Below are 16,319 nucleotides of genomic sequence, written 5' to 3'. Positions count from 1 at the left end.
TTTTTTTTTTTTTTTTTTTTGGTACTGGGGATTGAACTCTGGTCCTTGTGCTTACAAGGCAGGTGGCAGAACCACTGAGCTAAATCCCCGGCCCCCTTTTTAGTATTTGTACTTTGAGACAGAGTCTCACTAAATTGTTAAGCTGTCCAGTTGGGTTTTAAACTTGGCAATCCACTTGCCTCAAGCACCCAGAGTGCTGGGACTGTAAGTGTGCACCATCACGTCCAGCTGTACCTTTTTATTGTTGCACCATATACTGTATTTAAAACCCTTTTTAAAGGGACTGGGGATTTAGTTCAGTGGTAGAGTGCTTGCCAAGCATGCATGAGTTCCCAGGTACAATAAAAAAATAAAATAAAATAAAACTTGTTTTTACATTTTTATTGACTATCTTAGTGCACAAGCTTCAGTGCACTGGTGCTTTGCAACCTGACCACTATTATAATAAAAACTCAACTTATCCTGGGAAAAATGTGTAAAATTCTCAAAAGAACAGATAACTTATAAACTCATGGTGATATTCCTGACTCTGCCTCCTAAGTGCTGTGATTACAGGTGTGTGCTAACTATGCTCTCCTAGCTTTTTTTTTTCCTTAAAGATACAGGGATTGAACACAAGCCCTTCACACTAACATACATCCCTTTGTTTTTATTTTGAGACAGTATCTAAGTTGCCCAGGCTGGGCTTGAACTTGTGATCCTCCTGCCTCAGCCTCTCAGTGTTGGGATTACAGATGTGTACTGTCATGCCCAGCTCTATCCCCCGCCCTTTTTTTTTTGGTACTGCGGATCAAACTCAAGACCTTGCACTTGCCAGGCAGGTGTGGCAACACTGAGCTATATCCCTGGCCTTTCCATTTTTCCTTTGATAAATACCACAGGTTCTAACCCTATCAAGAGCTTTTGCTTCAGATTTCTCTCAAGGCTCTCGCAAATTTTCTAGCAAAGAGATATTTCTCTGGGCTCCAAGTGAGAGTCTATAAATTTTAAAAAATGATCATATATCTTCATTTTTGCTGAATATACTTGGTTTTTCACAAGTTGCAACCTTCAGTTTCTCGCTGCTCCTTTATCTGCACTGTATTTTTACCCAGCAAAGAGGACACTCTGATTCTGGACCCTGATGCTACTTACAAAACTATAGGAAGACACTGGAGCCTCTTCTAACTCTGAGACAGTGGTGCCACTGAGACTGCATGAGAGGTAGCCAAAGTTGACTGTACTGTATTGTTCATCCTCCCTATATTCTCTGCTGAGGCCTCAGTAAGATGCAGCCTTGAAATATACAAAACACATAGGCAGACGCATAACATCAGACCTGTGGTTTTCCAGGGACATGAAAGAAAATAAGGTAAAGTTTCCTAGTTAAACACCTTAACTAGATATATTTGAAAGGTAGCAGCCACGTGGCAATCTCGTCTCACTCAAAAGCAGCCTTATTCCAGTCCTTGTTCTCTTCTGATAGCCCACATTACCATACCTCTGTCTCACAACCAACCCTAACACATATTTATTTGCACACTTTTTTCCCTAACACACCACCCAGGTCTAACCTTTGCACTTGAGGCTGCTACCTGTGACACAGGCACTGTGCTGACTTCACAGAAAATGTGCTCCAATTCTCTTGTTGGGGTCTTTGAGAGATCAAGACTAGGGGCTGAGTGCAATCTCCTCACTGTGCCATCTGCCAAGCCTAAGGAGGAAAACATAAATGTAAGTTAAAGCCATCACTCTTCTGGGGCCTAAACTCTGAGACTGGAAAAACAAACTCAGGAGCTCTTGATCCAATAAGTAATAAATATGCATCCCTGAATCTAATGAGAATGTTCTCTTGGCACTCAGAAAGAAGGAATTTCCAGAATATGAATAAACTGCTATAGGTCAGAAGGGTGACATTCACAGCCCTTGAAGAACTTCATAAAAAAGCAGCTCTATAAACAGGCAGCCAATATCCTCATCTAATCTTATTTCTTTTTTGTAAACATAATCAGCTTCTGTCAGAGTTGGGTCTAAGATTTGTAACACATAGAAAATAAGTTATCTGACATAGTGATTTTCTAGAGTATCTGTGGTGACAAAGGTAACTATTATCTCTAATCTAGTTCAGAATTGAAAAGATCATAGCAATCCCATAATCAAGCCTCCTCATATAACAGGAAAATGAGTTCCAGGATCTGACAGGTAGTCAGTAGTTTAACTAGGATTAAATTTCAAGTCTCTCAATTTCAGCACAGTTGTCTTTATCATCTCACCTGGTTCCCTATCACTGAACAGGAGCTCTTCAGGAATACATGGCATATGAAAGGTTCTTCAATCTCCCATGGACCCAGCTTCTCTTAAAAACTTAAATTCTAAACAACCACTATTGCTATTCCAAACTGGATATGACTCCCAAGGAGCTGTTCCCAATCCAATTAAGCTTTTTACTCTGAAAATGTAAATGCCCTTGACCTACATTTGATATTTACGTACACAGCCAATCTGTATCTTCATTTAGCATTTTGTTTGTAATATAGATATCTGGCTAAGGTATGATATTAGTGTTATAAATACTGAAATTCAGTTACTTTTAATATTTCCTGATTTTAAATGCAATGGCTATAACAACACATCTAGGAACTTAAAAAATATAGCTTTCTAGGGCTGGAGGTGTAGTATAGTGGCAGTGCATGTAGTATGGTGGCAGTGCGTGCCTAGCAGGCACAAGTCCCAGAGTTCAATCTGCAGCATCATTAAGTTAATAAATACATTTTTGAATTAAGTAAAGATATACCTTCCTTCACTGCAGACTTGAATCAGAATTTCTCTGGTTGGAGCCTTAAAAACTTTCCTATTTAATTTCATCTCATTTACTTATTGGATTAATGGGAGTTGCACCCAGGACTTTTGCACTAACCTACATCCACAGCTTTAAAAAACAAACAAAAAAACAGGATCTCACTAAGTTGTCCAGGCTGGATTCAAACTTATAATTCTGTTGCCTCAGCCTTCTAGACTGTTGACATTATAGACAGGCACCACCCTGCCTAGCACCATCTTTTTTTTTTGGTACCAGGAATTGAACTTGGGATCTTGTGCTTGTGAGGCAGGCAGAAGAATCGCTGAGCTAAATCCCTGGCCAGCCTAACAATCTTTATTAAAAGAAGAGTGGAGAGATCGGGGATTTAGCTCAGTGGTTCCACTGTCTTCCCTGTAAGTGCAAGGACCCGAGTTTGATCCCCAGTACCAAAAAAAGGGGGGTATCTTTGAATATTATATTATTAAAACAAATGGTATATTTTTCTTAAAAAGCAACACCTGGAAATTTCTATTAAAATTGAAAAAAAATAGGTACTCTCTCGTTCAAAAACTCTACTCTTAGGAATAAGAAAAAAATGACAGTTTGTAACAAAATTTCTATAAGGATGTTTTCTTCTGGCATTATTTGTAGTAGCCAAAAACTAAAATAATACCTTTATATAAAAAAAATCTAAATATATTAGGGTGTACTTGATATCAAATGTTGCCCATCCACTAGAAAAATGAACTGAGTGAAACTATATGACTTGGATGATTTACATGAAACATTGTTGAAGTAAAAGAAAGTAACTGTCATATAATCCCCAGGCAAAAAAAGCACTACATATGCAGATCTCCACAGTAGTATATGGATACCAAAATACAGGTGTATGTATACTACCTAGGTATACTATATGCACGCTACATTGTTACCTAGGGAAGTGGAAGTTAAAAGATAAGGGCTGCTGTAAGGAACAGAGAAATAATCAAGAAAACAGACTATAATAAAAACGGCATGTATACTATGATCCTATCAGTGGTAGAGCACTTGCCCAGCATGGGTGAGGCCCTGGGTTCAATCCTATACAGAAAACAAAACAAAACAACAAAAAAACCCCACAAACAAATCTGACTGTGATGGGCTGGGGATGTAGTTCAGTTGTAGAGTGCTTGTATAGCATAGGCAACAGCATGGGCTTGATCCATAACACAACAAAATAAATAAATAAATAAATAAATAAATAAATAAATAAATATGTTTAACAATTTTTTAAAACCCAACTGAACCCAGGCACAGCTGGCACACACCTGCAATCCCAGCTACTCAAGCTATTCAAGCTACTCCAAAAGATAAGACAGAATGATCACAAGTTCAAGAACAGCTGCAAATGAAAAGGATTCATGGGCCAGGTATGTTGTTCAGTGGCACAGAGCCTTCCTGGCAAGCGAAAAGCTCTCAGTTCGATTCCTGGTAACAAAAAAAGAAAGAAAAGGGTTCAATCCCTAGTACCATTAAATGAATTAATGAGGCTGGGGATGTACTTTAGTGTAAGGCCCTGGGTTTAGCTGGGCATAACAGCACATGCTTATAATCTATGGGAAGCTGAGACATAAACATTGTAAGTTCAAGTCCAGCTTGGGAAAGTTAAAGACTTACTGACATCCTATCTTAAAAGAAAAGAAAAGAAAAACAAGAACAAAAGACTGGGATAGGGATGTAGCTCAGTGTAAAGGTTTTAGGTTCAATATCTAGTACCTCAAAACAAAGCAAACAATAAAGGACGTAGGTTTAGCTCAGTGGTTCCGCTGCCTAACTTGCAAGCACAAGGCCTTGAGTTCGATCCCTGGTACCAAAAATGAACAAACAGACAAACAAAAAAGAGTTCTCTAAATATAAAACAAACAACACCAGCTCTCAGAAAGCTGAGGCAGGAGGACAACGAGTTTGAGGTCAGCTGAGGCTTCACAGTGAGATCAAACCTGGACTCAACTACATAGTGAAACTTTCTCAAAAAGAAAAAAAAAAAAAATCAACCCAATAAAACCCCTGTAATTATAATGAAAAATGTTATTTTTGGCATTATATGGGTTTTTGTCTTTGTTTTGGAATATTTAACTTAACATTCAATTATTAGTTCAGTATCCCAATGTATTATTTTGTATGTTTATTAAAACATTTAATATTTGTAAATTCTTTTTCCCTTGTATTAAACAGTTCACTAAAGCAGACTCCAGGATTTCCTCACTCTATAATTTTCACATACTGCCCTGTCCCATGTACCTAAAGCGCACTGAGTACATGTTATTATAAAATCAATGCTAGGATGCAGATTTACAGAACCATATCTTAATATCAATTTTCTTATTTCTGCGGTCTCCCCGCAAAGCTCCAGAGAACATAGTGGTCACTCTAAACACTTATTTGGCTGTAATTAAACATGGATTGTCTGCATTCAAGGAGCCTATACTATTACAAAAACTGCCACAAGCTAGCTGAAGTTCTCTGAGTTCAGTTTATAGATACATATCATTTCAGAGTTCAGATTACTTTAAAAAAACAAACAAAAAACTATTAAACAGCCGGGTGTGGTGGCGCATGCCTGTAATCCCAGCACTGGGGAGGCTGAGGCAGGAGGATCACTGTGAGTTCGAGACCAGCCTGGGCTACATAGTGAGTTCCAGGTCAGACTCAACTACATAGTGAGACCCTGTCTCAAAAAAACAAAACAAAACAAAACAAAAACTATTAAACCAATTCATTTTAGAGAGAAAAACTTGACTCTGGGATATGAAGTGTCTTGTCCAAATTTATCCTTAGAGTTAATGTCAGAATCAGGAAAAAAGTTCAGCTGTGGAGTTAAGTACATCAATGTTAGTTATAAACATTCTCCATATATTCAATTTCCAGGATTAAATCTGCAATGTGCTTTTGAGGTGTAGGTTTCAGTCCCCCCTCTCTGTGTAGTATCTTAAAGAAAGTCAGTAATAGTTGCTCTACAAACATACTACCTTGAAAGTTCTGTGGAGACTAACCTGGCATTTCCTAAAGGGGTCAGGAAAGATCTTAACATTCCTGGTTCAGAATGATCTGGAAATGCCACACTGGAGATCTGGCTCAGTATGGACATCCCTGTTGCAAGAGACCTATAGTCTACACCTTGAGGTTAGTTTAGTATCTAAATTGTAGAAGGGTGACCCTTTCTTTTAATTCTTCCATCTCATGTTGAGTCACTCTCAAAGACTTATGAACCAATCCTTAGTACTGGGGGGACCATGGGCACTTAGTGGTCTTTTTCTTAAGAAGAAAGGAATTGATCTTTGTGTTAATTCTGTCCCCATTCTCTGCTCTAATCCATAAAATGTCTAATCCTTGTCCTCAAAGCTATGTGAGTAAAGTCAGAAGTTCCACACTCCCTTACCAAGATAGGGATGCTATCTATACAGTACATCACCCCTTCTCCTGCTTTCAGGTTTTATATGCCCTCCACTCTGCCCAACCCCTGGTTGCACTCTTACCTGTTTGGCTAAGTGGATGCCAAGCCACATCTCGCTGCCCCCATCCAGGACAGCCAGTTTGAGAAGCTTGAAAACTGGCCTGGTAGAGAGACTCTAATTCGGAGGTCTCCTGCTCTGTATCTTGGTTCCAATGTGGATGCAAAAGGATATGATTTCTCTCTGGATAGATTACACAGGTATGGGAATCATGGGGAGAAGACTTTACTCCTGACCCAGGTACCCCATGTTTAAGCTGAGAATCACAGAGCCTTGTGACATTCACCCAGGAATCCAAAGGCAAGGAAGTCCCCAAGTTGATACTGCTACCTAGCTCCTTAGGCCCAGTATCTCTTACTTGAGACAGCTTTCCTTGGTATACACCTGGCTCTGCCAACCTAGGCTGTCCTCCCCTAGAAGTTACACTACTAGACAGCCCAGAATCCACGGCGAGAGAAGCATGGTCAGCAGGATCTTCCCAGGAATGCAGTCTGTCTCTACCATCTAGGCATGGTTGCTGTTTTGTCCAAGGACAGTGGCCTTTTCCTTGACCTTGTGGGAAAGGAGGCTGAGAGTCAGAAAAGGAACAGTTCTTCCTTAGATTATTTGGCAAATTTCTGTCCTGGGAACCTGTGGCGTCCCTCATGGAGATAACCTGCATTCTCTGGAATTGTTCTGCCAGAGAGCGGACAAGTCCCTTTGTGCTGGGAAACTCTGGCCTGTAGAATTCCTCATTGCCTCTGTCCACTTTTGAAGTCAATGAATTTTGAAGGCTTTGGGCTTGGAGGCATTGGTTAGTTTTCTCCACAGGATCAGGAGAATGAAGCACAGATAAAGCAGCAGGCATTATGGGGTGGCAAGCCCTATACAGGGGAAAGCTGGGCTGAGTTGATAAACTTGAAAGACTAGAGCCAAGACTCTGTGGATCTCCTCTCTCAGAGATAGCTCTTCCTGTTGGAAGTGACCAAGGCATCATAAGGAATGGGTCAGCAGGATTCCTTTTTTCTTGGAATTGTTCTTGAGGAATGCCCTTCCCTTCTTGTGGAGAGAACCTGCTGTAGCTGTTGTCATCCTTGTGGCCTTGCAGTTTACCCTCTAGGGCATCCAATGGCAAACAATCATACTGAGAATTCTCAGTCTTCCCTGGTATTTTAGGTAAACCCTGCCTGTGGAATTCAGAGGAATCAATGCTGTCCACTTCAACTGAAGTCAGAAGCTTCAAGGCAGATCTACTGGGGGAATTCTGCTGTGGGACAGATGGGGCAAGTGACTCTGGGAACAGTGATGAGTGTGACTCATGGCAGGAAGCAGGTGAGTGGAAGTAAGAAGAACTGGCCCCAAACTCTGTATCCATGCAGGATTCCAGGTGGGTGTCCTGACTTAACAGTACTTGGAGCGGGATAGGCTGTTCACTGAAACAAAAGGGAAAAAAACAGTCAAAAGTTGCCCTGATTGACAAGAACACTTCCAAAAAGAACTGTTCAATCCATTCCCGTTTCTAGCTATCCACAGAGGAAATGATGAAAATAACTGGAAAGATAACTACAAATAGAGTCAATAGTTCAAAAGTCAAAAAAGAAAAGACACATAGTTCATTCATACCCAGATAAATATGTAACATTAATCTTCTATTAAATGCCATCTCCAAAGTTGCATACAATAATACTGTGTATTCCTTGGCAATATTCTTCACTACCTGTGAAGTTTCATTATAATCACCTTCTACTTGCAAATTAAAGAGTAAATATTGTGGGGCCAGGGATTTAGCTCAGTGGTTCCACCACCTGCATTACAAGTGCAAGGTTCTGAGTTTGATCCCTGGTACCAAAAAAAAAAAGTAAAAATTGCGAGTCCCACATGCAAATGACATGGAAGGTAAGCGAAGCTTGAAAATCATTCATCCGAAACAACAAAACTTCAGGATGCTATACAAGGAGGAAAGCCCTACCTAGGGCCTGTGAGGTAGCCCAGTGAAGGGAACCAAAAAGATATAATTACAGAATACAATATGATATGCATACACAGAAATCAACTATTTTAAATATTTTCATAATCTGGGTTTCATTGTAATACTGAGATGCTTCCTTAAAGTAATATACTTTAGGGCTTTCTTGAGACTTAGGAGTGGTAAAAGGGATTAATTGTATTTAGTTGGTTTCTCATTAACTTTTATATTTCTAATAAAAAAAATCACATTGTTAGAAGCACTTAAAACCTCACCCTTTCAAATTAGGCTGCTCAACCTGTGCATACTTAATCTGAGCATCAGGATTTTGCCTTCCAAAATTTGTGAAATTTGGTTTCCTAATAAGAAAATGTAAGACTTCCTTTCCCTCATTTTCTTACCTTTAACACCTCAAATAAATGTAAAAAAAAAAGAAAAAAGAAAATGTAAAATTTGAAATGCTCTAAAATCTAAAACTTTTCGAGTACAGAAATAATGATGAAATAATTCTGAATTTTGGAGCATTTCAGATTTTTTTGGATTAAGGATGCTCAGAGAATCAGAATAAAATCTACGCAGCCAGGCATGATGGCACACACCTATAACTGCAGAAATCAGGAGGCTGAAGCAGGCAGACTGCTGCTAGTTTGAGACCCGCCTGAGCTATACAGTGAGTTCAAGGCCAGCATGAACTATATAATGAGACCCTGTCTCCAAAAATAAAAATTTTTAAAAAGTAAAGTCTATGCAAATATTAAAAAAAAACAAAAACTGAAATGTAAAACACTTCTAGTCCCAAGTTCTTTGGATAACAGATATTTAACCTATATTCTATGAACTATGCTAGGCTTTGTTACCTAGTTACCATTATAACATTATGAAGAACACATTTATATGGGAAATCTAATCCTAACAGGCTATATTTCACAGTGAGCAAAGACATGTGCTTTGACATCAAGAAGACCTGGATTTGTTTGGTTTTTGGTTTTTGAGACAGGGTCTCACTATGTAGTTGAGACTGACCTGGAACTCACTATGTAATCCAGGCTGGTCTCGAATTTAGAACAATTCTCCTGCCTTAGCCTCTCGAGTGCTGGGATTATAGTCATATGCCACCACGGCCGGCTAATAAGATCTGGATTTGAATTCTACACTTCTACCATTTTTTAGGTAAGAAATTTCAGGTTTCTTATCTTCTCCAAGCCCACACTTTGTTGTTGAATATTAGTCCTTAAAAAAAAAAAAAGTACCTGGTTTTATATTTGTATTTTTTATATTTTGAAAACTACTCATCCTTAACAGTCAAAATTAATTTTTACTTAGATTCACTTATTCTAAGTAAAAGCCAAATTTAAGGACTAAGATGTGAAACAAATGGCTACTTTTTTCCCAAGTTCTGACCTTAAAGAAGCAAACAAAGAAAATCTTTTTGTCTCTTCTCTATGGCACCATTACAGCAAGGAAGATTGCCTACTCTGTTTCTGTGAAGAAAGGAAGGAAGCACTGAAATCCTAAAATAAAGCACAGGTTTGCTACTGGAACATGAAATGTAGCCAATATTGACATGTCTAAGAACATAGTATGTTCCATATAATAATCATATCAAGTCCAGGTATAAATTCACCCAAGGAAATTTGGATAAGTGGTCCATTTGTTATGCTATACTTTTTGGATTACTCTAGAAACTATTAAGGGAAGAAGGATCACCAGTGCACTGAGCTTTTCTATTGTTATGTTTGACCTGAGAGAAGAAAATCTTTTCAGCAGACTCCTATCTCCCCTGTAGACACAAAGGCAACAAGAGCACCCATGGTCATTTCCTCCCCTGGCATCCATAAACTAATATGGTTCCCAAGCACTACCTTGTTGGCTGAGGGAGGGCCCCCCCTTGAGATGGGAGGCAGGCTGAGGGCTGCGACGGCTGCTGGGATGATTGCTGCTGCTGCATGCGATCCTGCAGGCTCCGTGCTTTTCGAATACTGATTTGCAACTTCTTATCGACTAGGGCTCTGCTGTGCGTGCTAGAGCTGGCACCATGCAGGGCAAGTCTTAGTTTAGCTAAAATGCAAAAGAAAATATAGCAGGAACAGAACACAAAATACAAAAGAAAAATAAAAAGAACAAAATTGAACCAAAACAAGCAAACATATGCAGTAAAACTCAAAATATGCAGCAGGAATGAATGCAAGCCATGGACCATGCATATGCTGTCCAGGGCACAGAGCTAGCTCTGGCTATACAGAACATTCATGGAAGCCATGGAGGCCAAACAGGTTAATTTAAATTAAAAAGTAAATAAAAATAAAAACAACTAACTAAAACAAACCAGGAAGATAAACTAGTGCTTAAAGGTTGCCACTCCTGTCATCCTTACCAACTGACCTGTTCAGCTCTGGTCTCCACACTCTGTTCCCAACTCCCCCTTCCAGGTGGCCAACAGCAGAAATAAGATCCAAACCTGTTCTGTCCTTACAGAGCACAGCTTCTTGTCAGTCACATTTAATAGTAAGATACCAATTTTAAGCCTCAGTCCCTTACTGTAATATTATGTATGGTGCTGCATACCAGGAAGGCAGGAAAGAAATAAAAAGAACTGAATATTGTGGTGGGAAGTCACAACCAATTTAATCAGTTTTCCTACCATGAACTCCCACTAACTAGTAAACGAGTAAACTGAGCTCATATCTGAGGTTTAACATTATCTTGGAATAAGAAGGCAGGCATGGCTAGAGAATTCATCTGTGGATTACTGCTGAGGTTCTTCTAGTAAATATCCACAAGGCTACAATAACAATGCCAGACACATTTAGAAATCCAGAGGGCAAAGACAGTCAAAGAGCCTCAACTAGAGAACGTGAATGAAAAGACATAAAACTTTTTATAGCCATCTGAATGACAACACTAATATCTACTGTGAAGTTAGTCAAAACTGCCATAGCCATAGCGGTTAGAGTTACTTACAGATAGCTTCGTTACAAAGAGCCAAAGCTGCAGCACAGTCTCCCTTTTGTTCCAGATGCAGCGACTCTTCAAACACTGAATTTGCCTCTTGCAGGGACCTCTCAAAGCCGTCACTCCTCCCTGAAAGGGCCAGTACTTTCATTTTTATTATAATTGTTAAAATTTGGATCTTAAATGCTTTCCAAATGTTCATGTGCTGAAGGCGTGATTCCCAGCTGGTGGTGCTACTGGGAGGGATAAAACTTTAGGAGGTGGCTGAGTTAGAGGAAGTAGGTCATGGGAGGATGCCCTTGAAGGTTATACTGGGATATTGCAACCCTCACCCCTTGCTTGTTTGCCATGAGTTGAATTTTCATCTACCACAAGCTTCTGTTATGATATATTGCTTCACCATAAGCCGAAAAGCAACAGGGCCAAGTAACTATGGACCAAAACCTATGAAATTATGATCCCAAATAAACATTTCCTCCTTTTAAATTGTTTATTTCAGGTATTTTGTCAAAGCAACAGAAAGCTGACTAATACCAACTTTTCCTATGTACTACTTTTCCGCTTTGGAACACATAGATCATTGCTGTTGAGCCACTATTCTACGCTTATCCCAACTGTTCATTGCTAGTAAGTCTATGAAACAAGTGGACAACCATTTGAGCCTTGAGACCTTACCAATGAGCACTTAGGGAATCCATCAAGGAAAGAACAAAGCATTTGTTATATTAGCAATGTAGATTCTTATACCTGGAACTGAGCTACTTTTCCACAAGTGCCAGTCAGTATCACCCAGATATCCAGTGTTGTTATGGCAAACATGGCTTCACTATTCTGTGGAAAGTCATACATCACTTCTTTCACACATTAATTTATGATGCTGTAAAACCACCCTAATGTAGAGACTTAGTATACCTCTAGGCTACAGGTGGTTTACAGCTCCTACAGCACTATATCTATCAAAGCAGTTGAACAGCATTTATTGTTAAATGGACATAAACTTCATCAGCACTGCTAAGTACTGTATTGACTGTTTTTGAGTTTTTTATTTTTGTTGTTGTTGTTTTGGGTTTCTTGAGACAAGCTCTCACTATGTAGTCCAGGCTGGCCTTGAACTATGTAGCAAAGGGCGGCCCTGAACTTGTGGCAATCCTCCTGCCTCAGCCTCTCAAGTGCTGAGACTCTCAAGTGCAAGGGACTACAGATGTGTGCAACCATACCTGGCTAAGTATTTTCTTTTATGATGGCCTTTTTCACCAAAACCACCCTCAAAAATCACAGTCAACAGGGAATAGTCCTTCCTTCTCTCAAAGCAGATGTGTGTCAAGGCACATACAGAAGAGTCCACATACAATGCCAGATGAAAAGGCTATATGCACAGGACAGGCAACTTCTATACATGAATCCTCAAGTTTATCCCCTTACTTTCAACTTACTCAAAACCATTAAAGCTAAAACCTTATAATATGAATTTATTCACTTAAAACTGGGAGTGACCTTGATCTTTCATAAGGTCACAGAGAAAAAAATGATCATGTCTGAGTCATTTCTCTCCATACACACCCTCCTCCATCTTCTACTTACCTCCAGCTGGACATGGCAAGAAATACTTTCCACATCCCTAACTTTCACTTCATAATTCATTATGGCTTTTAGAATGTAATTAAAAGAAAGTGGAAGTAGAAGGTTGGTTCTGGAGAACTTGGCACTCAGGGTAAATCTCATGTCTAGAAGTGTGGTTTATTAAAGCCCAAACTTCCATCATTATTATATTTAGAATCAACTGAATTTATAACCTTTATAACTTATAACCAGAGGAGATGGCTAAAGCTTTTGGGGAGGTGCGGGGGAGACACTGTCTCAATCTGTAATTCAGGGTGGCCTTGACTCACTATGTAGCGCACACTGGCCTCAAACTCAAATCCACCTGCCACAGCCTCCTGAGTTCTGGGATCACAGGCATGCACCACCATGCCTGGACACTAAAGCCATTTTTAAAAAAATGTTCTCAACTTTATAGAGATCTAGGCAAATTATAGTTATCACTGCACTAAATTTTGTGTGTGTGTGCATGCGCACATGGCACAATATTAGGGATTGAATGCAGAGATGCTCTACCACTAAGGTATAAGCTCTTTTATTCGGGGGTGGGGGTCTCATTAACTAGAGAAACAAACATACAATTCTTTTGCCTTAGCGTCACTTACTACAGTAATTTTAGGTGGGCAGCACTGTTCCAACTTAGATTTAAATTCTTATCGTCCCAAATCTTAGTACTCCCTGTTCCAGATGCTGAACCAAAGCATACGGAGAACTGACAATAAAACATAAAGGAGGGCCTGGGATTTGACTCAGTGGTTCCGCCCCCTGCCTCCCAAGAGGAAGGACCCTAGTTTGATCCCTGGTACACACAGAAAAAAACAAAAAAACAAAAAACCATAATGGAATTCCTTCTCAACTTACAGAAGGGGGAAAAAAGACAAGGAACAAGATGCCAAGATCCCTCTTTGAGAGGTAACATAACCTGGGAAACCACAGTGACAGAGCTTGAGGTTAAAAAGGGAAAGACTATTCAAACAGAGATAGCTAAGGATTTGCAATTTAAAACTAACTTTGAAACAAATGTAATGCTTTGGAAAAAAATATCAGACAACTGCCTTGAATTAAACGACAATAAGATTAGAGAAAAGCTGTCCCAAAATAGGTCTACTTAGCCAAGGCAGCTTCTTAAAGGATAAAGAGAGAAAAATAATCAATAGAAAGCAGCCACTGAAACAGCACTGGCTCCTGTCTGTCACTACTTTAACAGAATTCATTATATCTGGGGATTCTGAATAATGATAAATTCATTTTATAGAAAGAAAAGCTGATATATTTCACAAGCTTGTAAAGATAAGAGACTTCAGCCTTACTGAATTCATATCTTGAAGACAGTTTTTGGCACAAGTTCTGGAGAGGAAGGGGTGCTTAGGGAAGCTTACATCCATGCAGTCTCTCATGAGTCTAGGGAATAATTGTTATGGGATCAAATGTAAAGTAGGGGCTGGGAGTGTAGCTCAGCGGTGAAGGGCTTGCCCAACAGTAGACTCTGGGTTTGAGTACCAGAATTACTTTAGGGGAAAGAAAAAGTTAAATTAGGTATGATGTTCTTGGCTCCCGTTCAGCAGATCAACTTCCCTAAAGTTCCAGGTGAGATATTTTGGGGTATATTTCTTCCCAGCAAGTAGAAATCCCCTGTCAGTGTGGCTCCTTGCCCTTTTCGACTGTTTCTGAATTGAGATTAGTTTAATTTACACTTTCTTTAGATATTCAGGAAAAACATTTTTAATAAATCATATACTGCCTCTAATCTACAAGATCTTAATAGGCATGGCCAAAATCAGTGCCTATGTCCAATCAACAGGCTCATTAACTCCTATTTTAGTAGGTATCTTTAGAATTGTTGAATTAAGAAAAAAATATATAATTTTACTAAAGAGAAGAGAGTGAATTTACAAGATTTGTTCCTTCTTCCTACTTTTTTTCTCCAACCCCTATCACCCACAATTAATTCTCACAACAATTACCCTGATTCTGCAGTTCATCCAAGTCCATGAAGCGGCTAGGATGAGGGTTAAACCCTTTAGCAGCTTCTAATTCTTTCTCTCGTTTTCTTCTAAGTTCCTGTTCCTGGGCTCTCCTGGCCACCTCTTCCTGCAATTCATCCAGTTCACTTTTAGAAGCTATCTCCCCACCTGGATAAAGCAAAGGAGAAGATAAATCATATTTCTATAATCAAGATGAAGCACCTGCTGAATTTATGGCCACTATGTCATTTTTCCCTGGAAATTCTTGCCTTCCATTTGAAGTTTGTACTTTGGATAGCCCTTTTCATATCAGAATCAGGGTGGGACCTAGGCCAGTAATAATAATAATAATTACAAAATAACAAATACTTTTTGAATATTTCATAACAACATGACATGATACCTAACATTTGTTAAGCATTTTCAATGTGCTAAGAACAGTTGTAAGTACTTTTACATATAAATCACATATGAACTAAGTAAATCATATAAATCTTATACCAGATAAGGTAGATACTATTACTCTCATTTTAGGAATGAAAAAATGAATCACAAAAACATGACATACATGGCATAGGGTAGAGCTTCAGTCAAGTAGATTAAATTAATAATCCATGCTGTGTTGTATTTTTTGTTCATTTTGGTTTGGTTTTTGCAGTACTAGGGATGAACCCAGGTCCTTCACAGTAAGCTACTTTCCCAGTCCATCAGCCCACCCTCCTACCCTTTGTCTATCCATCCTTCCTTTCCTTCTTTCCTTCCTTTTTTTGGGGTACTGGGGATCAAACTCGGGTCCTTGTGTTTGCAAGGCAGGCAGCAATTTTCTTCCTTTCTTTAATCAAATTCTGAGGTAAGGTCTTGCGAAGTCACTAAGTTGGCCCAGATTGGCTCAAACTTGTGATTTCCCTGCCTCAGCCTCCCAGAATGCTGGGATCACAGCAGTGCACCACCATGCCAGGAAGAACCCATGCTTTAATCAGTAGAGAGTACTCTATACCAAGCACTGCCACTGACTCATTGGGAAGCTTCAAGCATCTTTAATTTCCACCATCTCATTAATGAGTTTATAAAACGTCCACAGTGGGAAAAATTTAACCTTATAAGTGTTCACAGATGGATATAAATAGATTTAGAGTGATGTCCATAGATGAAAAATTTTCAGTGACAGAATAATACTACAGTATGACTTCATTTTATTTTTTTAAAGCAGCCCATATATATAAATTTTTCCTATGTATTTGTAAAATCATAGAAAAAGAGAAGGACATATACTATAATGGAAACTGGTTCCTTTAATTTCAGGAGGCAAAAAGTAAGTTACTGAATTGTTGGACATGATTTGCTCCTGCAGTTTTTTTAAAAAGATCAATCAGTCATCAGATAAATTTTTCTTTTATCCCTTAATAAAATGATTAAATGAAATTGTGGGATATATAAGACTTCTTACACAAAGAGGGTGGTGAGGTGATGTCAGTGTTAAGAATTGTGTCACAGGGCCAGGGATTTATCTCAGTGGTGCCGTCAACTGCCTCGCAAAAGCAAGGACCTGAGTCTGATCCCGGTACTAAAAAAAAAAAAAAAAAAAGGAA

At 39.1% G+C, this 16,319-nt stretch overlaps 1 protein-coding gene across 15 annotated transcripts in view; it reads right to left on the bottom strand.

The window, feature by feature from the left end:
- The window catches only part of Usp54 (ubiquitin specific peptidase 54), a 117,461-nt gene that overhangs the window by 6,472 nt on the left and 94,670 nt on the right, over positions 1-16,319 (bottom strand). For 11 of the 15 annotated variants that reach the window (XM_033766530.1, XM_033766527.1, XM_033766532.1 and 8 more), the window contains 5 exons: positions 14,731-14,898; positions 11,177-11,296; positions 10,078-10,273; positions 6,295-7,682; positions 1,554-1,693 (listed from right to left, as the gene is read on the bottom strand). In XM_033766530.1, coding sequence (XP_033622421.1) covers positions 1,554-1,693; positions 6,295-7,682; positions 10,078-10,273; positions 11,177-11,296; positions 14,731-14,898 — 2,012 coding nt within the window. Of the gene's footprint in view, positions 1-1,553; positions 1,694-4,086; positions 4,247-6,294; positions 7,683-10,077; positions 10,274-11,176; positions 11,297-14,730; positions 14,899-16,319 lie in introns of those variants that run through there. The other 4 variants (XM_033766533.1, XM_010607035.3, XR_004518250.1 and 1 more) reach the window with 3 other exon arrangements.

This window comes from Fukomys damarensis, unplaced genomic scaffold (assembly GCF_012274545.1).
Source record: "Fukomys damarensis isolate Sample0158 unplaced genomic scaffold, DMR_v1.0_HiC HiC_scaffold_20, whole genome shotgun sequence".
Classification (NCBI taxonomy): Eukaryota; Metazoa; Chordata; class Mammalia; order Rodentia; family Bathyergidae; genus Fukomys; species Fukomys damarensis.
Note: the sequence above shows the minus strand (reverse complement) of the source record. Positions and strands in the feature narration are given on the sequence as shown.